Source organism: Alexandromys fortis, unplaced genomic scaffold, assembly GCF_014885135.2.
Source record: "Alexandromys fortis isolate MF-2015 unplaced genomic scaffold, M_Fortis_MF-2015_v1.1 scaffold_55, whole genome shotgun sequence".
NCBI lineage: Eukaryota > Metazoa > Chordata > Mammalia > Rodentia > Cricetidae > Alexandromys > Alexandromys fortis.
In genome coordinates, this window is record NW_026067936.1 from 10808550 (window position 1) to 10835140 (window position 26591).

The 26591-nt window shown below is 43.5% G+C and overlaps 1 protein-coding gene across 3 annotated transcripts in view; it reads right to left on the minus strand.

Annotated features, from left to right (window-relative positions):
• Nucleotides 1-519: 519 nt before the first annotated feature.
• The window catches only part of Lonrf1 (LON peptidase N-terminal domain and ring finger 1), a 32176-nt gene continuing 6104 nt past the window's right edge, over nt 520-26591 (minus strand). Inside the window, exons 2-13 of one of the 3 annotated variants that reach the window (XR_007592589.1) lie at nt 18334-18452; nt 16456-16578; nt 13440-13589; nt 12797-13034; nt 12600-12696; nt 10933-11047; nt 9458-9579; nt 7030-7188; nt 6761-6923; nt 3876-4028; nt 3320-3411; nt 1782-1919 (exon numbers count right to left, since the gene is read on the minus strand). Coding sequence is in view for 2 of the 3 variants with exons in the window: in XM_050146743.1 (XP_050002700.1) it covers nt 1761-1919; nt 3876-4028; nt 6761-6923; nt 7030-7188; nt 9458-9579; nt 10933-11047; nt 12600-12696; nt 12797-13034; nt 13440-13589; nt 16456-16578; nt 18334-18452 (1598 nt within the window). In the remaining variant the exon portion in view is untranslated. Of the gene's footprint in view, nt 1920-3319; nt 3412-3875; nt 4029-6760; nt 6924-7029; nt 7189-9457; nt 9580-10932; nt 11048-12599; nt 12697-12796; nt 13035-13439; nt 13590-16455; nt 16579-18333; nt 18453-26591 lie in introns of all 3 variants that reach the window. The other 2 variants (XM_050146744.1, XM_050146743.1) reach the window with 2 other exon arrangements.

The following is a 26591-nucleotide window of genomic DNA, read 5'->3' on the forward strand; positions in this document are numbered from 1 at the left end:
GACAACAATGACCAAGCATGTACAAGGAGTCTTGATGGGCAAGAATGTAGACAGAATTTTATCTTTAAAATTTTAAATTCATTAGTGACATTTTTTTTTTGCGTATTTAAAAAGAATTATCTTTATCCTATAGGGACTTTTTTTTTTAAGGTTAAAAAACAATAGACAAAGGCTGTTGGACCTGAACCCTCAAGACATCACATTCTTTGTTTATAAAGTGTTTTAAAACCACAACTTGCTGGAGGCGGTGGCAGACGCCTTTAATCCCAACACTCAGTAGACTGAGGCAATTGGATCTTTGTGAGTGCTAGGCCAATGTGGTCTACACAGTGAGCTCCAAGACAGCCAGAGCTATGTAGAGACACCCTGTCTCAAACAACACTACCCCCACCCCAACCAAAAAAACCTACAACTTAAGCCTCATGCCACAAAACAGGAAACCAAACATGTATGTTCATATATATATATCTTGGTCCCTGTATTGATTTTTTACATTACTTTACAATTTAAGGGAAAAAGTATTATGAATTTAGCTTTTATTCAAAATTAAATAAGCAAAAGCAAAAATTTTAAGAAACTTGTACAAATTACTTACATAAAAGAAAGATAATAGAGACAGTCACAAATCTGCAACAAATAACTACCAAAGGGTAGGTAGGGCAGCATGGATATAACCATGTCACAGCACGGTACTCTAACTGGGATATGAATAAGGCATAACTAACATTGGCACCGAGACCAGAGGAAAAACAAAACAAACCTTACAAGCTTAGTTCTACGTTAAGCTCCTCCTCCCCCAGATCCTCGACGGATTTATACGCTATCTAATTCCTTAAATACAAGTTATCACGTCAAACTCTAAATGACAGAGGCGGGCAGTTAATGTGAAAAGCCCCCTAGAATGTACAAGCTAACTGGGTGAACCGAGTTCTCCATCTACCTTTATGTACATTGTAATGTAAACCATATTTTCACAGTTTTAAGTGTTTTATGAATGGATGCACAGTACCATGTCAGGTCTGCAGCTGTTCCTGGAGACTGGCTCTAGACAGCATCCCTGCCTGCCGGCCGCGGCCGCGGGGATACAAGGATTTACATAAATAGGAAACTGTGTCTGAGTCAATGGCCAAGACAGTTCAGCAAGAGCAGGTTTTCCAACAACAAAGAATGATACTCTGTACCATTGTTGATATACTTGTGCAAATAGAAGCATCAGGACAAAGAAATCTGAGGCAAATTCGATCTGCGAAAACGCCTAGGACTACCGCTGTAAACGTGGGCAATAGAGGACCCTCAGCAAGTTCACTCTCTATGGCTTTTTTTTTGTCTTTTAAAATTTAAAGCCAGAGTAAAAGCACACACACTACCCATACAAACACACATATGCACACACACTTGCATTCACACAGGCACACGCACACAGGCACGCAGCATCCACACAGAGTACTTAGTTCAATTAGAGTAGGGTACATAGTGCAACTTCATCACAACGTAGAGGTTTAACACACATTTAGTGTGTGTTTTCTGTGCAAGTTCTTAGTGGTCTAGGACCCAGTGGAAGGTATTCATTTGCAGATCCACGAGATTCAGGAGGTTGGAGAAAAAAAAGAGTTTCCTTAATTTCTACACCAGCACTGGGTGTGCAAAGGCAGCGGACAATCTGGCCATCGACGGAGCCAGATTAGGGTGACGTTAAAATGAGACCCAACCGCTCTCAGCCTTGGGGCTAAGGGCAAGCTAAGGAAGATCCAAGCAGTTCGTTACTTAGATTGGTCTCTAGAGAAGTAAGTCAGGATATGCTGTATCTTTGTTAGCCGCTCTTCCAGAGACTTCATTGACAGTACGGAGAGCTGATACCGAGGGTCTACAGGAAGGACTGCCAGCAGCCACCAACACCACGCAGGCCCATTGGGGGTCGCCTAAAACCAAAAATAGTTCAGAGTGTTAAGAAAATATAATAGTAAACACTACAAAGTAACCATGCTAGGTGCTACCAAGTCTCTTCATCATATAAAGCAGGGGATTATGAAGCCCACAGACACTGAGGAACTGAAGCTGGGAACTGTGATGTAATCAATCACCCATGGTCTCTCAGCTCCCATGCTACGGAGTTAGGATTTTACTCCAGTCCTGACTGCAGCCCTTTGGCAGGTGCCTGTGACTTCCACCTACTATAGACATCAACAGCAGCTCTCCATCCAACAGTCAAATGTCCCCAGTCCTGCCAAGTGCCTCACGGGGCCAAACCTTGGTATTTAAAGCACTGCAGGAAGTTAATTGATACTTGAAATTTTTATTCAAAAATTAGAATCCTGAAAAAGAAGAAAAAAACTTGGCTTCCCAATTTGAAAGATTAACATGTCTCTGGCAAGGCAGTTCCTGTACATTTCAGGAGCAAGAGGATTTGAGAGCCTGCCTATTGCTCACTGTGCTGGTGTTCACAAAGCACGAGACACCAACTTTCAGAACAACAAAGGAGCCGTGACAGTGCAGACAGGATGGCTCCATCATTGGCTGCTCTATGTCTATGTCCTTCTGTGTCCCAGACAACATTTCCCAGAACCCTATCCTCCACATCTCCAGGTTAGACTCAGCCAGGCCAATGGCACTCTTAGCACATGCCAAAACTGGAAAGAGAGGTCATTATTCTCTAGAAACACTTCCAAAGTGTGTGTGTAGGGGCGGCATTCCAGAGGATTCTAGGAAACCACCCACTTGACTGATGCTGACGGACAAATGGGCACTCCCTGGGGTCCTCAAACTGTAGCACTTTCCTCACAAGTTTGTGTGAAGCCCGGTGTTCTGCCATTCCAGATGCATCATTGTGGCATGCTGTTTGACCTCTGGAGTGGTTCCCACTGACCTCTCCTCCAGTGGCTGTATTAACTGTCCATCATACAGCGCTCTCGTTCCTGGACTCCACTCAGTGGCGGCCTTGTTTCCCTGACTCCTAAGGTATCATTAATGGAAACCAGTGGCAGAAGTGAGGGCAATGGGGAAATACCTTCTAAAGAGTTTAAATGTACTTTCTACTTTGTCTTATGAAAGCCATTTCTATACTGTTTGGCCAGATTCAACACCAAAATGGGCAAAGCCATGGCATAACACTAAACACAGCATGGGTCCTGTCCTCAGAGGAAGAGAGAATCACTGGTATTTGACAGGCTCAGACTAACCTTTGAAGGATGGAAGGAGAGATGGTGCCTCACAAGGGGATCTATGATTGCTTGATCTTTGGATGTTTATACATCTATTCTACTATGGCAATATTATCTTCTAACCATAATATGCTGATTCAATTCAAAATGCTGTGCCTAACCTTGGTTCCTCGTGGGTCTTGGATTCCCCAAGGCAGGGAACTCCTCATGGTGTCTGCAATTGCTCCTACAGAGCTCCGTGCATGGAGGGTACCTGAATCACATTACTAGTTAGGTTCAGCTTTACATCAACCCCAGTACTTGAGTGGACCCTAAGAACGATAGTTATGGTAACAGAAATGTCAAACACAGACAGACAAGAGGGACTTGAAGCGGTGCATAGGACATAGGGATAAAAGGAGAGGTGAGCAGTTTCTAAAAGATGGAAAACCATACATTTCTCAAAGGTCAAGGTGGCAGTTGATGGCTTGGAAGTACAGTGGCCTCACAGCCACAGTTTAATGGTGGCCAGTGTTCCATCTGAAAGCCCTCACCCCTCTGGAAATCCTTACACAAGCCCTTCCTCCCCCTGAGACCCTCTTTCCTTGTGGCCAGTAGGTATCAGTGCTCTAGAGAATGTACTTGTAATTTGAAAGATGGGATCAAAGAAAATAACAAGGAAACGTGTAAAGTTATTGGGTTTATGAAAAAGTGAGACCGTCGGTAGCAACATCTTACCTGGAGGTTTTCCTCCCTCTCAGGCATTGATCCAAAGTGTTGAAGGATTTGGCTTCGAAATCTGTCTCTTAAATTCTGAAACCAGCTACAGGCTTGCGAGTACACCAAGTCATGAAGCTCTCTCAGACTCTGGATTTCATCTCCGTTCTCAATCTAGAAAGAATGGCTGGTAAGATCTCTGGGTCCAGTTTCCAGCCCTTATCATCAACCACACAGAACACAAAAAAGCACCGCTGAACGGAGGAATGTCCACACCAGCGCTGGACTGTCAGCATGACAGCCTCATGCAATAACAGCTGGTGTTTCCGCCCTACAGAGTCCTCTTGGGAGTCACCGGGAAGAGCATGGTCTGATCTCCACTGAGAGCAGGCAGCAGCCTGACCGACAGCCTGAGAAGAACCAAGTATGGTGGACAATGAGCTCTGGTTTGAAGGGGTGCACAGATTTGGAATAAAACAGTTACTTCAATAAGAAGAAAAATGGGTTGCCTAGGGTACAAACCACATGGAAGAAAGCAGTATTAAAAGGGCAGCCATAAACACTTCTTTTGAGAGAACTGGGTCAAAACACAGAAACAAAAAGCAGCAAAAATACTTGCCCCAAAATTGGCAAACCAAAAGGCAGAGAACAGAGTATACAATTTTCAGCTTCCACCATAAAAGCTGTAGCCCCTCCATGAACTCCTCTGTGAACCTTTGGAGCCCAGATGGTGACTGTGAGATGAAAGGCTTCTTCCAGCCAGGAGACACACAGAACACAGGTCAAGGAACTCATGCATTTTTATAGGCTCTACCGCGCTCCTGTCCCACTGGCTGTGTGCCTGGATGGGCTCTGTTATGGCACATTAATTCATCTGAACAAACAGCAAGCAAGTGCCTGCAAGATAGTTTGCTGGGTAAAGGGGCATGCTGCAGAAACTGACAACCTGGCTGGGGACCCACACGGTGAAAAGGAAAACGGACTTCTAAAAGTCATCCTCTAAACCTCACACAAGCACCATGGCACATGAGTGCCCCTGTCCCCACACCGAATGAATGAATGAATGAATGTAATATTTTCTAAAAAGCAGAATGACTCAGACTTTCATGTCTCAAAGGATGACAAACACAAGACAACCAAGGGACTCAGGGAGGTTTTGAAATACAAAAGACATAAGACATAAAAGGCCACTCATTTGACTTCCGAAGAAACTAAAACTTGAAACTCAGCATTAAAATCAGTCATGATTTGCATGACACGATATATCCATGAGCTGTGCTTAAAAATGTTAAAATGGTAGAAAGCTTTATGTCTGAGAGAAAAACAAAACCAGCCAAGAGGCAAACAGAAATTTCAAAAGCAAGTTTAAGGTTAAGGACATTGCTACAATTAAATGGAGCTTAAAATTTCATTAGACATTACAGAAAACAGAATTACTACCACAAAAAGAAAAGGTAAACAATAAAATTGAGATCTTCCAGAACAGAACAGACAAAAACAAAAGCAAAAAGCCAAAATATATGAAAGGGTAAAAAGAATCCCTAGACATTGTTTTGGCCAAAGACGAGCCCTGTCTCCAAAACATGGCAGCAGTTTCTAAACACACTTCCAATGCAATAGTCTCCTACATAGGAGCTTTCAGCCATATATATTCAGTTATACACGCAAGGGACTTTTTCATAAAATGTGACATATCATTATACAAATTGGCCTAAAATTAAAGTAGGCTCAAAAGTTTTACAAAGAACACAGTCTTTTACAAACAATTCCATCAATCAATTTTCAATGCATTCAATATTCTTCCCTGACAGTGCAAAGTATCCCCCATAACATCTATTTTTGTTTGTTTGAGACAGGGTCTACATAGCCCCATCTGTCCTGAAGCTCACGCTGTAGACCAGGCTGGCCTCAGACTCAGAGACCTGCCTGCCTCTGCCTCCTCCCGCATGACATCGTTCTGAGAGAGAACGGGCAACACCAGGCAAGTCAAGACTATCACCACAGAGGCCGTCAGCATGGTGCAAGGACAAGACACAGCACTTGGAGTCAGTCAGCTGTCAATCACTTTTGTTACACATCCTAGATCCCTGGCAAACAAAACGCTCTTACTTCCTCTCTCTGGCTGCTAACTGTGAGAACTCCATGGACTCTCTGTGAGGGTGCCTAAGTCCAACAGTCAAGAAATGTCGACTGAAATGAAGGCCGAAACAGATCAGTGAGTAGTGACAATGTAAGACCTATGTTTTATCCTGCCTTTCCCATAGAAACCGCTTCAACTTGATACAATTCCAGTTTGGTAAACTAGGTCCTGACAACATTGAGAGGCCATATCGACCCGGTAGAAAGATGTTGGTCACTACAATCTTCCTTAGGAAAGCTATCAGCAGCACATATACACTGGCAATGTCTTATCTAGGACATCCTACCATTTTAAAGTAGCATCCAGTTGTATTTACTTTTATAATTAAGATTGTTTTTGACATAGGAAAAATCCCAACACACAGTGCAACCATGAAAGAATTTTGTGTTTACTTTCACATTAAATTTTAATCTATGAATGATAATAATTGTAATTATTAATGAATCAAATAAGGTAAAGACAAACTTAAAACTTCGATGACCTAGAAGTGCAATTTAGTCAGTTGCTACTGTTAAGCGGTTCCTGTGAACACAGTACTGCCTGGGATGCCTGGGACATGAGGAGGCTGCGGATTCTCATCCCCATGTTCTCCTGAATGAGCAGATGACTCGAGATCGAGGTAAGGGAAGGCAACTGGAGCTAATCCTTAAAAGCAGCAATGATGACTAGAACTGGTTCCGTGCCCAGAAAACCTCCCCTCCATGTGGGTACCGAGCCCTAGGATGCGGGAGCCCAGAACACACCCGAGAAAGAACATTTTCAATACCTTAACATCTTCCAGATACTCAATGTCTGCGGTGCAGTATCCATCTTTCATTCCTCTCTTTAAGACTCGGAACCGCTTTCCTCCAACCGTGTCGACCACAGACCTTCCATCAGGTAAGAAATGCACATTTCGAATTTGTAACATACAACCGTAATCTGCAAAACTAAAAGAAAACCAGTGTTTGAGCAAATGTGTGTGAAGCCTCATCCAGACACAAACAAAGATCCAGTGTAAACAAAGACGTCAAAGGTCACAAAGAGTCTGCCTACCTGTTTTGTGTATCACTGACACACATCCCGAACTGCTTGGTTCCAGTCTGTATACTTCTTCGAATCATGAGCCTGTATCTGGGCTCAAATACGTGGAGAGGGCAAGGCACAGTGGGATAGGCCATAGTGCAAACAAAGATTGGGACATTCTTGGTCAAGCTGAAAGAAAAGAAGTTTCATTGCTATAGGCCAAATCAAATGGCAAAAATATATCAGGCTTACAACAGTAAAAAAATGGATGCAAAACAACAGCAAGATCTATTTTAAGCATGTGTGTGCTCTCCAATCCTGGCTAGAACAGGAGGCAGCTCCCCTTCCTCAAGTTCACACTGCTGCCTCTCTGTTCCTCTTATTCATAAGCCTCAATGCTAAAACAGTGGGGATCATATAGAACTATTTTAAGAATCAAAAGGAAGTTTATCATAACTAACATTGTACATTAAGAACTTGTTTAAAAATACTTCCAGCACAGGACAGAGTTACAGCTCTTATCACAGAACACTGAGAAGAAAATGGGCTCCTAAAATGGACAAAAATTCTTAAGCATGGTGTTTTCAAGCTATCAACAGAGATAACTAGATAAAATAATGCTCTCTCAGGTAACTTAGATGACGTCACCTTTCTTCTCCCAGACTGTGAACAGTGAGAGGGCAAAGGGCAATGCCCAGGTGGCAAGGATGAGAAAGCCTGGCCTTGTGGGGAGCGGAAGAAGAGATGCGTATCCTATCACCTGCACAGCAGAAACCCCACGGGATTTTAAGGTAGGAAATGTTCATTTTTCTTTGGATCAAGAATTGTCCTTTTAGAAACCCTTTAGGTGCAGAAAGGGATATTCACAGCAGCACTGTGGGGAGTGGCTGGAAGCTGGCAGCTGGAGGAGGAGAGTATGGGCAAAGCATGGGGTGGCCAAAGATGGAGGGCCAGGCTGCCCACTAGGAGGCCCAGGGCTGCAGTGTGCCAGCACTGTGGAGAGGAGGGAGGGATAATGCAGCCAGCATGGTCCCGTGTCTGCTGGAGTAAGTGTCTGCTCTGGTAAGGTCATGGAGGGCGCATTCCACAGCTACAGCTTTGCTTTCTTCCACTCCCTTTAGTACTGCTGCCACGTGACCACTAATAGCCTAAGGACACGCGATGCTCAACAGGAAAGCCCAGTTAAAAAACAGCCCTGCTAGCAAGCAGGGAAGTCCCCAGCTTCTGGCCACCACTCTCGGCTTTCCACTTGCTGACTCTCTCCAGATCTGTAGTGTTACCTCCGCTCTCTAATCTAGGCTTCTTGCTGAGTATCAAAAGGAGGCAGAGTTTTCATCTCAATATCTTCTATCATAAAACTACACAATAAAACATCAGCTTCGTGGGAGGACAAATCACTGGCGGGCTGTAAAAGAGAGCCAGGAGCTTTTGTGCTGAGAGCCACTAGCCTGGGAAGCCTTCTGTGGGCACACTTGGGAAAATACAGGGCACACGCATAATTCCTTCTGTTTTAAGACTGAGAAATCCAGCATGTTCTACTTGTTTTTTGAAAACAATAGAAGCAAGCAGTTCCTCAGGAATAACAACACACAAAATTAGCAGTGTTCTTCAGTGTTCAGTCGCGAGAAGTGATGGAAACAGTTAAGAAATTAAAAACCCAGCAAAGAAATTCAAAGATCCAAGATCAAAACAGCAAAAATATTCAGGGAAAGAGAACAAGAAAAAAAAGAGTGCGCAGTATCAGAGCAGGCAAACATACCCAGCTCAAGTCGGTCCATGGCAGTGGGGACAGCTGCGAGCACCCAAGTTGCCTCTGGATGTTTCCTCGTCCTCCTGCCAACCTGCATGCTCTGCCTGCTGCTATCTTTACTGAGGGTTTGATCTCTAAGGCTTCCCATCATGTTTCATTCCCATCCCATTCCAAGTCTCTAGCCCAATGGTTCTCAGCCTGTGGGTCAAATGACCACTTTACAGGGGTCGCCTAAGACCACTGGAAAACATGGGTAGTTACATTATGATTCATAACAGTAGCAAAGTTACAGTTAAGAAATATCAACAAAAGCAATTGTATAATTGGGGGCCACCACCACACAAGAAACTGTATTAAAGGGTCACAGCATTAGAAAGGGTGAGAACCCTGTTAACATGCCTGCTAATGCGGACAAATGTTCCTCCTGCTCTGGGATGAGGGAAACTAGTTCCCATCTGCCTTACCTAGTTCACCTCTACCTACTCTATGACCTCCAACATTGCTTCATTCCAGAGCTGCAGCACTGACTTTCCACAGAACACCTGGACTCTCCTGATTGCACTTCCTCAATCCCATCTACTCAAGGCAGGAACCCTGATCAATAGTTGGTTACGATACACGTCTGTGCAAGACTGGCTGAATCCTGCTCACTCAGGAAGGGCTCTCTTGCTGTTTTCATAATCTCAGCTAATTTAATAAGACACTTACTGTGAGAGCTCGGCCGTTTCTTCATCATAGATTTTCTTCCTCTCTGACAGCTCATCCGGAAGATACTTCACTATTAACTCTTCCAACAGCTGTGTGACGCAGTACCGCCTGTCCGCTAGATACTGAAAGACAGAATTACTTCACACTCCAGCAGATGCTTGTCTACTGTATAAAGCAGGTAAGAGTTTAACGGAGATCAAAGCCTCTGGTATGAACGGACACACTCGACTCTGACTGCATTTAATCAGTGAGGGGAGGCCTGCAGTTCGTGCAGCTACACAAGAAAACTGCCTGGGCCTCTGCTCCAGTGCGGAAGACTGGAGACACAACTGGAACCAAGCTCCTGTGTAGAAACTGCCCTGCTAGGAGTTTTATTGGCAGCAGCCAGCCTGGGCCCTGCCATCTCCCACAATACACGCCAATTTCTAAGAAGTAAAAGGAAGATGTGGATGAAGAAAATAATGCACTTGTCTTATTTCAGAAACTCAAAACAATTCTTGTTTTGTCTGCTTTCAAAGATCAAGTCTCTACATCGCTTTTGTTGTTGGGAGTGCTGCTTGCTTCTATGAGATACGGTCTCACTGTGTAGTACAGGCCGGCCTCGAACGTGAGGTTCTCCTGCCTCAGCTACCCAAGTGCTGGGATTAGAAGCTACTAATCAACTAACCACTACTACTCAACCCTCAGCCACCCGAGCCACCAGTTAAGTAGCTACATGTGGCCGCCGGCCACCTAACTGGATAGGAGAGCTGGACCATTTCTACACGCAGAAGACTCTACAGGTCAGTTGCTCCAGGTGGTAAGGGCTCTGGAACAGGCCCCCAGTCTGGGTGAGATGCAGACCAGCAGAATTTCCCCTAATAATGTCATCATTAAAACCGAACCTTCCCCTGACCAGGCAGCTGAACGGGCTTAGCCTTTAGTCTCTTCCTAACTCTGGATTTCTCTCCTCCTAAACAACATGGTGTCCTAGTCAGGGTTTCCATTGCTGTGACCATAAACCAAGTTGGGGAGGTAAGGATTTATTTGGCTTAAACTTCCACATTGCTGTTCATACTGAAGGAAGTCAGGACAGGAACTCAAACAGGGCAAGATCCTGGAGGCTGATGCAGAAGCCATGAAGAGGAGCTGTTTACTGGCTTGCTCCCTCTGGCTTGCTCAGTCTGCTTTCTTATAGAACCCAGGACCAGCAGTCCAGGGATGGAACCACCCAACATGGGCTGGGGCCTCCCTCACTGATCACTAAATGAGAAAAGGCCTTATAGCTGGATATCATTTCATTTGAGGCATTTCCTCTCTGATGACTCTAGCTTGTGCCAAACGGACACACAAAACCAGTTAGTACAATGGGTAATAAGCAGTGTGTACTTGGTCAGACAGAATGTATAATGCGAGTCACTTTGAAAATCACTTTTTGTGGCTGAACAGAAACCAAACCATGCTGTCAAACTTAAGGCCAATAAACAGATACAAACCTCTTTTAAGCTCTCTTTGCAGAGCGGACAATATGGCGTGTGGTCTAAACAGCGCTCAAGACAATTCTTACAGAATGAATGTCCACAAGGGGTTGTTACTGGCTCAAAAAACAACCTGAAATCGAAAAAAGTACAAGTTAGCTTTCATGCCATACACGTCTGTTAATAATGGACCACAACACACGTCTCTACTTAGAGGAGGAGGGAGGCCAAGCTAGGGGGCAGGGGAGTAGGAAGAGGGCAATGCTAAGTATATTGTGCTCTCCTTAACCTTCTGACAGATCGTCACCAACAGAAGCATGCTCCAGGGGCCTAGAACCGTGCTGACTACTGCAGCGACCACTAGACGGACACCAGTGGCCACCGAACACTTGAGTGCGGCCAATCCAAACTGAGCCTTGAAAGCAAACTCAAAGTAAATGCAGATGTCAAAGACAGTTCAAAAAATAAAGTAAAATAAAGTATGCCATTGATGGTCATCAGATTTTTATACAGACTCATTAAAAATGGTCCTTCATAGTTTGATAAAAGTCTTGCTTAATAAACTAAAAAAGGACATTCTGAGCAAACTGTACAGACATAAGTATGAAGATGCCATGATGAACTCATTTTGCATAGTAACTTCAAATTTAATTTAGGGAAAGAAGGTTTTTTTTAAGATTTATTAAGATTTATTTATTTATTCATTCAATATACAATGTTCTCCCTCCGGCCTATATGCCTGTTTGCCTGAAAAAGGTCCCAGATCTCATTAAAGATGGTTGTGAGTCACCATGTGGGTACTGGGAATTGAACTCAGGACCTCTGGAAGAGCAGTGCGCTTACTTAACCTCTGAGCCATCTCTCCAGCCCTAATCCTAACATTTTAACCTAGCACTCTAGAAGATGAGGTAGAGCAAACATGAGTTCAAAGCCAACACAGGCTACACAGTGAGATCCTGCTTCACAAAAGGAAAACATAATAAATATGACTGAGGAAGGACTAGAATGTAATATCAGATATGACTCTCAGTACAGAAAACTATTTATTCTATAATTATTTCATAAAGATAACCCTCTGGCTTTCCCAGCATACTGCCAGATTTGTATATGCTTTAGAAATCATACGGTGTCATCCTTGGATAAGGAAACTGAGCTTCAGAATGAAAAGACCTGCAGAGGAGCTCACAGATGCTTATGCTCAGCCTAGTATGGCCAGTCCCAGGCCTTGGACAGGCTGTGAACCCGCAAGTCTACCATAATTCATGGAAATGAGAGAAGTCCTTTCAAATGATTCTAATGGTCAGAATCATAAATATTTACATAATGGAAATCTTATTCCATGCTATTTTAAGAGGACTAGATGGTTACTATGAGGACAATACATAAAATACATAATTTGTATTCTTATGCAGTACATTACAATTTCCCACATTCTTTTCCTAGTTGACCAACCAGGCTCACTCTACACTGAGGTACAGGCTGTGCAAACACTGCCTCACTGTCCACACTTGGAAATCTGAGATTCAGAGATCTCTTTCCTCAAAGGTGTAAAAAGCTAAACCTAGGAGTAAGATTCTACCTTCTGATCTTTAACCAATATCACGACTTTATCTTAACAACATTACCTTTAGCTATATGACATTTCTATCAATACAGTCATCTTTAAAAAAATGTGATACACTTACCTCATACAGAGAGAACATTCAAAATCTGAGACATCTATTAATTCTTCTGGGATGTCACCATAAGCTAACGAAAACACACAGTCTTCACGGGGAGATTCTATTGAAGAAACAGACAGGGTTTTACTACTTAGGGAAAAGGTTCAACAGCCATCCTGAATCAGTACCTTACCGGGAGGAGAGCAGAGAGGAAGCCTCACCACCTTGCTTCTTCAGCTTGTTCCTCCCATCTTCATTAATAAGCATGTCCTGCTCTAAGAGAGACAACTTCCTTTTCAGCAGGACACCTCTTCCCTGAGCGGACAGTAAAGGTTCCGAGGACACGCGTTTTAAACCATCTTCTCTGGCAGGCACTGCTGCGGTATTGATGGCTTGTGCTGACCGAGCACGATTTAAACTCCCTGTGACAGGCTCTGGGGCCCCCTCTGGCCGCTCCGTCTACAGAACACATGAACAAAGGTGAGGCAAGGCTCTTCTCCATTTACTCTTCTTGCCCAAAAGAAACATGGAAGCGAGATCTTAACTCATTTAATAAAACTTTTTAGCTCTAATACTGGGCAGGGGAATGACTTCTGTCAGTGATAAAGTATTTACAGCCACCTGCGTCTTCTAAAACACTGTCCGTTCTCTGACAGTTAAGTGACCTAAAATGGTTGGCAAAGAGAAAACATTTTACATACCAAGCTTTAGTATAAGTCAACAGCTGCAGACAGGATCCTGTAACTATAACTAGATAGGCAACACACGCTTAAGCAGGTCTTAGTGCTTGACCATGAGAAAGTGGGGTCTTAGCTGTAAGGAGGCTGGGGTACAGAGCAAACGGTCATCTTTTCCACCCCTTACCTGCTTCAGGCTGAGCTCACCAGGAGAGTGAGGCTCTTCCATTACTGCAGGAAAACCAAAAGGTTTGTTTTTACTACATGGTAGGGAACTCCAGGAAGACTCCTTCAGGCCTTCCTTTAAGTTGTCAGGCGACAACAAGTCACACAAGATCTGTAAGAAATAATATAAAGGTATAACAGAAGACATATATAAAGGTATAACAGAAGACATATACTGTATGTAAGAAATAATATAAAGGTATAACAGAAGACATATATAAAGGTATAACAGAAGACATATACTGTCTGTAAGAAATAATATAAAGGTATAACAGAAGACATATGCTATCTGGTGAAGAATGACAACATAATTACCTATTCAAATTCTGGAAGGTGTTTGCAGCAACAGGCATTATTTTTAGTGATCAGGGAGAAAAATAAACATATTTTAAAGTTTCTCAAACCAAGGTATGTCTCGGCAGGGATCATAGCACTTCAAGAAAAAAATGAGGGGGAGTCAAACCTTTGCAAGAAAGGAAGACATAAAGTGGCCCAGAAGGCACTCAAGGGAAAGGCTGGCTTTTTACATAAGGATGATAAAGGGAAGGGATTTTATGAGAAGCAGAAACTAGTCTATCAGTGAGTGAGACTGAGGTGTCCACACTAGTGTGTTTTCAGGTTGGAGCTTGACTACTGTGGTGTTGTGTGTGAACCAAGGAACCTGGACTCAAGCACAAAACGCTAAAGGTGCCCGTGTTTACATTGAACTTAGCCTGTCACTGACCAGCTACACATATGGTGGCCTGTGCTGCTGGGCACTTGCTAGGGAGCAAAGAGCTGCCCTGCGACAGCTAGGAGTTTAAATGGAGCTGGCTGCACGACAGAATCTTCAGGGTGGTCCAGTGAGCAATATAGGCCAGTCACTCACATAAATAAACAGGTTTATTAAGATGGAGGGAATGCCTGGCTGAAAGAAAAAGGCGTTTTATAAACTCATATTTCTATGTGCAGCAGGGTTGGGTTTCTTGGGTGTACCATCGCTCAAACACACAGAATTTGGTTATCCACAAATCAGTGTAAGGAAATAAACACAGTGTGAATAGAGCAAGTCTGTAGATGCTCAATATCCACTTACTAGAAAGCCACCTAGGGCCTGGAGAAGAAGCTCATTGGTAAAGAGCTCTCACGTGACACACTCAGTGTGAGCCCTAATAAAAAACTAAAACATCAAAAAAAAATCTATACACATACACATTTATAGTTCTTCTAATTAGAAAAAAAGAAAACACTAAACATCTCTACCCTAGAACTCAGCAACTCCTCTCCCAGGTATTTGCAATGAAATGCTTTGAAACAGTAAAACAAACACCGCGACCACCACCACGTACCACAGAAACAAAGCAAATGAAGACCGCTACCAACTGAAAACCACAAGCTGTGGTGTCTTCATGTAATGGGACACGTGGGTCAAAAACAAAAACTTCCCACATAGAGTATGTAAGCAAATGGAAACCCAGAGTACACATCGCATGCCTCACACAAAATTCTAGAATAAGCAGAGTTCTCCGGCGGGGACAGAAATCCCAGTGGCAGTTTCCTTGGGAGCATGAGGTGGGGACTGACTGCTCTGGGATGCTGGGAAAAGCCTAGACGGGGTGGGCGCTGTCACACTGCTGTGGCCGCTCCTAAACTCTCACTGAACTGAACATTACCTACTTTATATGCACAGTACTCCACGGTTTATAGACTATCGTTGTCAACAAGGAGGATGCCCACCAGCATGGAAGGTACAAGGTTCAAGTTCAAGCTCCTTAAGTGTCTGTAGTCTCACCAAGAGCTAATGGTAACAGACATGGGGTCAGAGGACAAGGTTTGTGAAGATGCTGGGCTAGAAGGTATGTGTATACCTCGCTGCTGGATTCTTAAGGTAGGAGAGGATCGAGAAAAAAAATCTCAAAATTCTCCTAGTTCAGGGCACACAAAGCTCTCCACACCGGCCTGTTAAATTTATTTCCCCAGTTCCAGGGGTGCTGATTCTGTGAGATGGGGCTCAGGGCACCTTGTAGTTGACATAGACCCAGGTGATCCTTATGAAAGGCCACACTCTTAACACCACAAAGGATAAGTGACGTGGCATGTTTTGTGAGCACTGAGGTCACATGGCTATAGACTCTAAATCAAAGGATTTTCTCAAAGAATTTTCCAAAGACCCTCTTCTCATATGCTGTGTCAGTTCGACTAGAGCTAATTTTTTTTTTTTGCCTTTTTTTTCCATGATGACATCTAACTAAGTTTGATCCAGTCTTCCTTCTGAAGTCATTTGATCACGGAACTCTTGTCTCTCACTCTCCACTCCTTCCAGTCCTCACTGTCTACTAAAATAACAGCCATGTCAGCCTCTACAGGACAGTCTATGCAGAGATGTGCGGAGCGCTGAGAAAATCAAGGCAGAACAAGCTGACGGGGCAACACGACCACCAACCACGGGAGGAAAAAGGCCTGAGTGAAAGGCACAGGCAGATCCTGAGATTCCTGAGTGGGGGAGAATGGAAACACCTCCCAACAGGGACTACCAGCTTGGTTCTGACTGGACAATTTTGGAGTATTTATGGAGAGATAGCTTGGGGATAGGACACAAGCCTAAACACAAAACTTGTCCATCAGCACCTTGTACGCATTGGCGGTAACTCTGTATCATGTTTTCAGTGCTCTTGTGACTAATCAGTCACATGCGAACTTTTTCACACAAGGCACGGCATTCCATCCCCAAAGTTTCTGGTGTTTGATTTTCAAATTAGGGATGTTGAACCTACATTTGGAAGCATCTGTATTAGTAAGCTAAGCTACTAAACTGAAATATCTGTGAATGGAATTCATTGGTTTCATCAAGAACTCAGTATCTGAAGATAAAAGCATGCTTGTCCCACTGCTCCTCAGATAAAATCCTCCCTGCATCCCTTGTCTCCCTGTTTTATAAGGAGCTTTGTGGGTGTCAGCCTGGCTTAGACGACAGACGATTGGCAAACACACTGCATTACCTTTTCTACCTGTAGCTTTGCGGGTGCGAAGTCTTCATCAAGGGCTAAGCACTGGAGGAAGAGCTGTAAAGCATCGCCCAGGAACCCCGCGTCCTGCAGAACCTTCCCCTTCCTGAAGTAGACCTTTAACAAAGCACACACACACACCAAACTTTATGCACGGAACTCTTGGCCAAAACCACTCAGGAAACAAACAAAGGATTCTCAGACATTTGGATTCTGCAACCGAGAAGGACAATGCATGGGAAAGCCTCTGTGCTACTCCGAAGAAATGCTAGTGGGGAAACTGAGGCCTCAAAGTGAATAAACCAATGTTCATAGCAGTCAGTGTCTCTCAAGACCAGAGATAATCCCCACTTGAGAGATTACTGATGTAAAGACTTATTCATCTTTTATTTGTGCATGCGTGTGTGTGTGTGTACACAGGTGCTCGAGGAGGCCAGAAGAGGGCATCTGAATCCCCAAAAACTAGAGTTAACAGGTGGTGTGAACTGCCTCCCATGGGTGCTGGAAACTACGGAATGTATCTTTCTCTTTAAGTCTGTCTTAAGAAAGTACTTATAGACACAGACTCATCAGAATCTTACTTTTCTCCATTATATGAATTCGAGTCCTATTACAATAGGTGAATCCTAGGAACCACATGAATTCTGCAAAGATTCAGTGTGCGGGTTCTTCCACAGCAGGCAGCTTGGAAACATCTTACATGGTCAGAGGGAAGTGATCTTATGAGCCGCAGGATCATGAGAACTAAACAGCGTTTTAGAGGAGCTAAATACTGTCCACATCCATTCTTAGCTATCATTTCAATTGGTGAAGAGAATCACACTTCTTTTCAAAAAATAATTTTGGGTTATTTTATGCATATGGAATTCGGCTTACAGTATGGGTGTGTAGCAGACGCATGTCTGGTGCCTATGGAAGCCAGAACTGAAGTTACAGAAAATTCTGGGCTGCCACATGGATGTTGGGAATTAAATCCAGGTCCTCTGGAAGAGCTGCCAGTGCTCTTAATCACTGAGCCATCTCTCCAGTATGAAAACTATACTTCTTATTACACTGTTTTCAATGAAAATGCCAGAGAGATTGTCCTTTTTAAGTCTTACCGCTATTTGTCTTGTGCCAATGACCAGGAGAGCAACTCAGGAGAATGGTAAATGGATCACATCTTATACACCTCCCTCGGTTCTTCTAAAATCCTCCCAGGCACAGCCAACTTGTATAAATTCACTGTCCAGTCACCCCACTGCAACCCTATCATCTCACAGAATCTCCCAGCTTCAAGTACCATGCTCTTTTCATCACAAACTCGGGGAGTCAAGCTTGAATCCATCTTACAATACAGCAAGTTGAAATTTTTATTTAAAAATATGCATAATATTTTTCTGTGTCATAAATTGCTTGCAATTACTTGAGAAAGGTTTTAGACTTTTTGTTTTTTTTTTAAGAATTATTTTTTTTCCTGATAAGAAAATTGGCTTAACATACTTAACTAAATTTCTAGGAGGATATATATTTCTTTTCAAAAATGATTTTCTTTTGTGTATATGTGGTCTTGTGTAGGCAGGTATGCACAGAGGCCAAAGGTCAACCAATGGCACCCTTCAGGTGCCACCTTGTGAGCCCCAGGGCTCTGCCTGTCTCTGCCTCCCTGGCACTTGGATTATTAACCTGTGCCAAGACACCTGGTTTTACATACGGGTTCTGAGGCTTCTTGAACTCAGGCCTTTAAGCTTGTTTGGCAAACACATCACTGACTTAGCTCCAAACTATGTATTCCATCTGAGGCCAACCACACGTTGTGTTAAGACTCGTCACTCTAACTGAAGTCCCTCAGAGCTGCACTTTGAAACCCATACAGATGTGAAGTCACTTTACCTCGGGCCAGTTGGGAAGCTGAAAGAGAACCGCGTTTAGATCCTCAATGGCCGCTTTGAACTCCTGGAGGCCAGCATAGGACTCTGCTCTGTAGATCTTGAGAGTCAGGTCGCTAGGCTCTGAAAGAAACAGTTCACAAGGATCTGGTTATTTTAGAAAGATTACTATGCTAATCCTCAAAATATTATTCTAAGAATGGCCAAGATCAAAAACACTGATGACAACTTATGCTGGAGAGGTTGTGGGGTAAAGGGAACACTCCTGCATTGCTGGTGGGAATGCAAGCTGGTATAGCCCCTTTGGATATCAGTGTGGCGTGGCGATTTCTCAGAAAATTAGGAAACAACCTTCCTCAAGGCCCAGGAATACCACTTTTGGGTATATATACAAAGGATGCTCAATCATGCCACAAGGACATGTGCTCAACTATGTTCATAGCAGCTTTGTTTGTCATAGCCAGAACCTGGAAACAACCTAAATGCCCCTCAACTGAAGAATGGATAAGGAAAATGTGGTACATTTACACAATGAGGTACTACACAGCAGAAAAAACAAAAACAAAAACGATATTTTGAATTTCGCAGGCAAATAGATGGAGCTAGAAAACATCATTTTGAGTGAGGTAACTCAGACCCAGAAAGACAATTATCACATGTACTCAGAAAGACAATTATCATATGTACTCACTCATAAGTGGCTTTTAAACATAAAGCAAAGAAAAACAGCCTACAAGTCACAATCCCAGAGACCCTAGACAACAATGAGGACCGTAAGAAAGACATACATAGACATAATCTACATAAGAAGTAGAAAAAGACAAGATCTCCTGAGTAAATTGGAAGCATGGGGACCGTAGGAGAGGGTTGAAGGGGAAGGGAGCAGAGAAATATGTAGAGCTCAATAAAAAGAAAAAAAAGTGATGATTTGTGATTCCTAAGCCAATAACTACCAAATTAAAGTTTATAAACCAAGTATAGCATTCCTGCAACACAATTCTTATGTCAAAAATTGAACAGAGAAGTCTTATCATAAGATTATTTTAGTGGTGAGAATTATAATTAGGAATACTGAAAATGTTTTTGTGAACAAAAATTACTTGTATGAAGACTACTTTTAGCTGGCACATCTTTAATCCCAGCACTTGGGAGGCAGAGGCAAGTGGATATCTGTGAGTTCAAGGCCAGCCAGTTTTACAAAGTGTATCCAAGATAGCCAGGGATTTTACACAAGGAAACCTTGTCTCAAAAAACCAAAAAGAAAAGAAAGAAACCTACTTTTTCCCCAAAAAAAGTACCCTCTAAAGATTTTCAAGTCATGTTTTGCCAGTTTAGAAAACTTGCCTTTTTTGAGACTTTATAAGTGAAAATAATTATATTCCTCACCCCTGAATTTTTAACTTGTAAATTACTGTTTATAAAAACAAACAAAACCACTTCAGAGGAAAGTTCCACAGGCGTGGGGAAGTGACCAAGGTTTGTCTTATGAGGATGTAAGTGTTCTGACCCTAAAGGGAATGGACTGAAAGAATTACGCTGTGGTCAAATCTTTCATTCCCAGCCACAGAGGACTCTTACCTAAATACACACATCTAGTTTCAAGAGCTCCGGGAAGTCACCTCCGTTTCCTTCACTGTCCTCTATGCGTATGCCTCAGAAACCAAACTTATCCAATCAGCACTTAGCTGTCCTCTTCTAATACTGTAACTAAGTTCTACAGGCAAACTGTCAGCTGAAATCTAAGCAAAAATTTAATAAATTATTGATGAGGTTCAGCTGAGCCTTCTTTTAAAACTATTCATTTTGAGCCTTCAAAACCTTATGTTAATAAAATAAATCATTTGTTGCAAAAAAGGACACAATGTCTCTTAATGCCTCCAAAAATACATTTAATAAAACCCGATAGCCCGTTCCTGGTTTACGCTAGTTTTTAAGCCAATGTTTTCTACAGATAGCCCCCACTTTAACAACTCAATTAGGCACTTTTAAGTTTCTGCAGCAGGCTTGAGAACTGGAATGATATTGTTCCCTCAATTCTACACCAGTGAAACACTTTGAATTAATATTTCATGAGAAATACTTCCTAAATAACAAGAAATGGTAGCTGCGCAAATGCGCTCACAATGGTGGTGACAGCATGCACAAGCCCCATATATCCTCAAGCCAGAGCAAAGCCAGCACGGAGAGAGGAGGTGGCCATCAAGTCCCTCCCCAGCGGAGGATGAGCTTGGCAACTGCTGGCAGACAAGAGCCCATTTTCTTTAAGACTGCTGCCAAGGGTAGGTCAACCATGTTCCAGTGTAAGGTCACACACATCCATGACTCCATGCACCATATGACGGCATTTGGTGGGTGGAAGAATTAAAAAAGGACACAAAAGAGGGAGAAGGGGATCTGGGAGGAGTTGGAAGAAAGGGCGACTATGACCCAAACTTGGGGCATGCAATTCTGAAAGACCTGAGAAAAGTACTTTGAAAAGGACATGACAAAAAAATCCATGTTTCTTCTTAGAGCAATAACTTAAAACAGATCTCTGAACAAAACTGTGCAGAAATTTAAAAAGCCCAGTGATGAATCAACCAAGAACTAGAGAGGTCCTAGCACACAGTTTGAATCTGTGAGTGCTCAAGCTCCATCCGTTACACTCTCCACCTGCCTCTGGGCACCTTACAACCTAAAGAGGAAGCTCACCAGCAGCACTGACTGGGTAACAGACTGTGTGGCCATCACCGCCAGAGAGCGAGTAGCAAAATCTCAGCATCCAGGAAGTGGGAAATTCATCACAGCTCAGGGGCTTCCTGCTATCTCAGCGGGCACAGACCCATCTAGAGGGGTTCACAGTGGACGCACAGCCTACTCTGTCTTTGGACCCCTTGGTGGGCTTCTTCTACTTCCACATGTTTACAGCAAGTTATCACACGCTTGGCACATGGTACACACTCAGATCTTCCCATCCACCTGCTAGGACTGGAATGTGAAGCGGCTTCCTCCTGCTCCCGTGAGCACTTGGTCTCCAGCTACTGGCAGTTTGGGGAAGTTGGCGAGGTTTTTGCACATGGGGTCCAGATGGTAGATACTACTGGAACACGGTGGTGGGGCTAGAGGGGTATAAGCTAGCCTCTTTCCAGCCAGACATGGTTCTGGTTGGAGTCATGTATAGTGCAGTTAGCCCTAGTTTGCCACCACCATGAAGCCACCCAGTGCCAGGCCCTCCTAGTCACGATGCATAAATACCATTATAAAACAAGAGCAGAAGCTGTCCTCATTCTGACAAGAGTGGAAAAGGGGCCAAATCTTCTCTACAAACACTCAGTTGCTTAAGCCCCCAAACCCAGCCCTAAGAACTGGGTGTACTTCGAGTAAGAGGAGGTATACTCTAAGAGAGGAGTGCAGAATTTAAAACACTGCCCAGCTCCTTGTAGGTCAAATGTTAATGGAATAATTACTCTAAATGACTCGAGCAGCGTGGCCAGTGAGTTTACACTTCCATCACTTCTGAAGAGAGTGGGCCCACCCCACTTGCTCACGTCCCATATTCAATTCTACAAGGAAGCCAAGCACACCACTCCAGGCCCTTTGTATACTCAAACACACAGAATGTTCACTCTCCAGATAAACTTTCAAGAAAGCCAACCAAAAATAGCAATCTTCACCATCAACCCAAGTCTGAAAGTCAACCATGATGAAGCACCTGCTCTCTAACTTGAACACACACCAGAGTAAACAAAGGGCTTTATCACCTGTGACATCACGAAGGCACCATAGTCCCCTACTGCAGAGCCCACAGCACCGAGCACATGCCTGGCATGTTATGTATACACTCTGTTTAGTGAGGCATTGGGATGATATAGTTCAGGCTAACCACACTGAGGACAACTGCTGTGGCTCTTACAGCCTGGCATGGGCACACCTGTCACCTCAACATTTGGGAGTCTGGAAGACCCTGAATTAGAGGCTAGCCTTTTCTACCTGCTAAATTCTAGGGCTACATAGTGAGACCTGGCCAAAAATAAATAAATAAAAAGGTGTGGTGGTCTTGAACTCTGACATAACCTAGCTGCTTCCTGCCACCAGGACCAGGCACAGAGCTAGTCTTTGCCATTATCGACCTCTAGGGTCTGTGCCCCCAGTCTTAAATTCCCAGCCTAACTTCACAATCGTACTTCCGTCCACCTGCTATAGCTATCCTCAAATCAGCTTGCTCGCCATCAAGAAGTACTCTCACTGTTCTCTTAGTGATACAGCTGATGCCGCCTCCCCAAATCAAAGCTATCCTCAGCGTTGCCAAGCCTCTCTTCTCCCTTCTGCCCGTAGACCTAAGTTAGGCTTCTAGACTCTCTTCAGGGTTACTACAAACGCCAGCGTTCTCCTGCCACTAGCATCTTCACCATCCACAAGACACAGGTGTTGCTGGGGGCCCTGCCTCTTGCGGCCTTTCTTCTTATCACCCCTCCCCCATTTCAATTTCCAACTAGAGAGGACTGCTCAGTGGATGACATTCTCTGTCCTGACTCCTCATTTTGCTCAGTCTTCCTTCCTTGTCATTCTATCCCTTACGGAGCCCTCTTCTTCGGATGACTTTTCCATCCAACATGACTCAGCTCCAACATCCTCCCAGGATGTTTCCCACTGGAGTCTGCCTTGCTACAGAATATCATTAGGATTGGCCCCTGCTCGCTGTCATCTGGGGCAAATGACAAATATCCTTTACTTCATTACCTATGACTGAGCTTTTAAAACTTAAAAAGAAAATTGTGTGCATCAGAACAGATGTATACATATCACAGCACCCATGTGACGGTCAGAGGACAAGTTCAAACATCAAGTTCTCAGCTTCTTCCTAAAGAGAGGGTTTCTCTTGTTCCCACTGTAGAAATGCTAGGATTACAGACACACGGTGCTGCATCCATTCCTACCTGAGTCTTCTACTAGAGATTCCAACTCAAACCCTCACACTTGCACTGCACATACTGAGACATCGCACCACCACTGAAATAAATGCACTTTTATGAGACTGGACCTGGGGCTCAGGCCTGTAATATCGGCTACTAGGGAAACAGAACCACGATGATCTCAAATTCAAGGCCTGCCTGGGTAACTTGGTGAGGCCTGTCGAAATAAAAAGGGAAGAGGGCTGGGGGCAAAGCTTGGTACTGTAGGACGTGCCCAACACGCACGAGACCCTAGTTGTAATACATGTCGCTTGCCCAGGCTGGGAATGCCAGACTCAAGATTCTCAACCCAGCGTTCTTGCCGTTTACCTCTACGCTGCTAGTAATGAGAAACTAGCACAGGACTGACACGTGGAAGACGTGCCGTGCTACACTGCTTGCGGTCCTTCACTGTATGCGCACAGCATTTGAAAGTGGCTCCCTTTGGAGATAAGTGCCCTCTCCATCACGTTTACTCTGTGGATCCGGCTCCGAAAGGGCTTTGTGACCTATGGGAAACACTAAGATCCGACCCATCTGAACTCCTTGGTCTAGTTCTCATTTCCTCTTGCACTTGGTACTGTCGTCATCAGACAGCTAAACTCTGCTGCACAGCTAGCTAAAGAAACTAGACGAGCTGCCCATGCACGACATGGGCTGAAGGAGTTCTCTAGCCATGGTTCCTCATCGTTGTGTCTGTCTTCAGGGACCCACAACATTAGCAAGAATCTTATAGTTGTTTCTTTAACCCATCTTAAAGTTTTTTTTTTTTTTTGGCATACTGCAAAAGTTCTAAAATGCATACTAAGAAATTGAAAAATAAAGAAAATTAGGAATTAAGCTGGGAAGGGCAGTGCTTGTTATTAACTTCAGCATGTGGGGAGGTTGAGGCAGGATGGGGAACTTGAGGTCAGCCTATACTAAATGAGTTCAAGGTTAGCCTACATGATACAGAAAGAAACTACCTCAACACACACACACAATCATTTCACTCCACATCTCCTCTAAATAACCATCAAAAACCAAAACTGAGGTGCACTGGCTGCAACCTTCATCCCAAGAAAGGAGAGCAAGCTGGGGTGGAGGCGGCAGTGGGGGCAGGTGGTACTCTGGGCAACTAGGAAACTCGTGACCTAGTGACAGACAAGCTCCTGTTCCAGCTGTTCCAGCAACACTGACGGGCTAAGGATCACATGTCTCCATCATCACCCATAACTCAGCTATTCTCTCCTCCAGGAAATGGATGAAGGGTTCTAAGCAGTCACATGGTAGGAATTTGGGAATCCACTTGTGCACCGGCCAGGATTCTCACCAGCTCAGTCACATGGTTTTCAGGTTAATCAGTCTCTAAATTCCCCATGGTGCCAAATACACCACCATCACCGCACTGCCAAATATACCACCATCACAGCAGGGCCAGGTACACCACCGTCGCAGCATGTCCAGGGAAAATTCTCACCCTTCCTAGGAGATAGGCCAGTCAGCTGTGACCCGATCATGTATTATAATAAGCATGAGTCTATATGGAGGCAGAGAGGGTTTCTTCAATGAAGATAGGAGTCATGACAATGGAAACCATATATAGAGACTAGTAAAGACAGAGAGTGCCTGCCACCTCAGGGTGTGTGTCAAAAACCAGCAATGTTATTAAATGGCCATTTCAGCCCCTGTGACTAAATTGGTCTGAATTATTTTTGAAAATCTATAAAGAATAGCTTTACAAATTGCCACATTTCTTTATACAAATTTTAAAACCCACATCTAGTTTCATACAGAAACAAAAACTGTGATTCCAGTTTGATTACACCGATAACCTCTCAATACTGAAATCTGTCCATCCATCCACCCATCATCCGTTCATCTAGCCAACCATCCATCAACCATCCACCCACCACCAACCATTCACTCATACATCCATCCATCCACCCAACCATCCACCCCTCACCCCCACCAACCCATCCATCCACGTGTCTGAGTTTTAACAATCTCTCACTGAACCTGGAGCTTACCAAATCAGCTAGACTGGCTAGTCAGCAAGAACTAAGGAGTTTCCTTCTTCCTCCCCAGCCTTGGGACTACAGGTATAAACTAATCTGCTCAGCTTTCTCCACGGGTGCCGGGCACAGAACTCAGGCCTCCATCCTTGTGCAGCAAGCACCATACATATCAATTCATTTTCCCAGCCCCATCTGTGGGTTTTATAGAAAGTGCCACTATTCTTAACAATTTCAGACGGCTTGGGATGGGTGAACTGTACAGATCAGCTGTATTATGGAATAAATATTTTTAATATATTATCTATTATATGGAAAGAAATCTCTCATGAATGTATCATTTCGGAGTGCTTGATAGAAAACATTCAAGTTGGAAAGGTTATGCACATTCTGGTAGTCAGAAAATATGCTTAGCAGTGATTCATTTTATTACCATTTTGAGAAAACTTACTGGTTACATCTATCCCTAGATAGATCAAACTATTTACCTCCAAAGTATATAGTCTATAAAAGGTTTCAATGATTTCAAAACTCTAATTAAACAAACAGTTCAAAATCTAAGCATGCTACTTTGTCCTAAGATTTCTGAAATTTTTCAATAAATCACAGCTGGGCCCACTGGCCAGTCCCTATCTATACATTTTCACCTGTGGATTAAACTAGTGTTGAGATTATTTTTCAAGGAGAACAAAGGAGATTATTTTCAAGGAGCACAGATAAAACTCTGAGTCAGTTTTACCTATCATATTTATTGGTATATTTTGAGGTAAAGATTCATAAAGTCATATAATGGGAAGATAATGCCCTACCCTCAACACCTTATGCCACATTAAATTGGACATTTCAATAAAAAAAGAGATCTGCATTCTGATGGCAATCCAGTAGAATTTAAATATCACCTAGCTGTGTAGGCTACTTCACTTAGGCATGGACACAAAATAGGACGAAACGGGCTAAAGACACACCCGTATGTGATACAGGACACCCACCATTAAGTTTCTACATTCTATGTATGCACAACATGTCCTCAATGATGGCCTTAATATTTCTCTTTCTTATTGATATATCAAACTATCAAAATAGCCAATGATTAACAAAAAATATAAACTTTTCTATCACTCTTTGAGTAGTCACAGGAGAAAGATCCCAACTGAGTGTGGATCCCAAGATGAGGGGTCAGATTGCCGTCAGACAGCTTATCTCTTGGATTCTGCGTTTCCCCACCTAGAAAGTGCTTCTCTATAAAATAGTTACACTGGAGGGCATGGTGGGGGCAGCACTCAGGAGGCAGAGGCAGGAGGATCTCTGGGAGTTCAAGGCCAGCATAGTATACATAT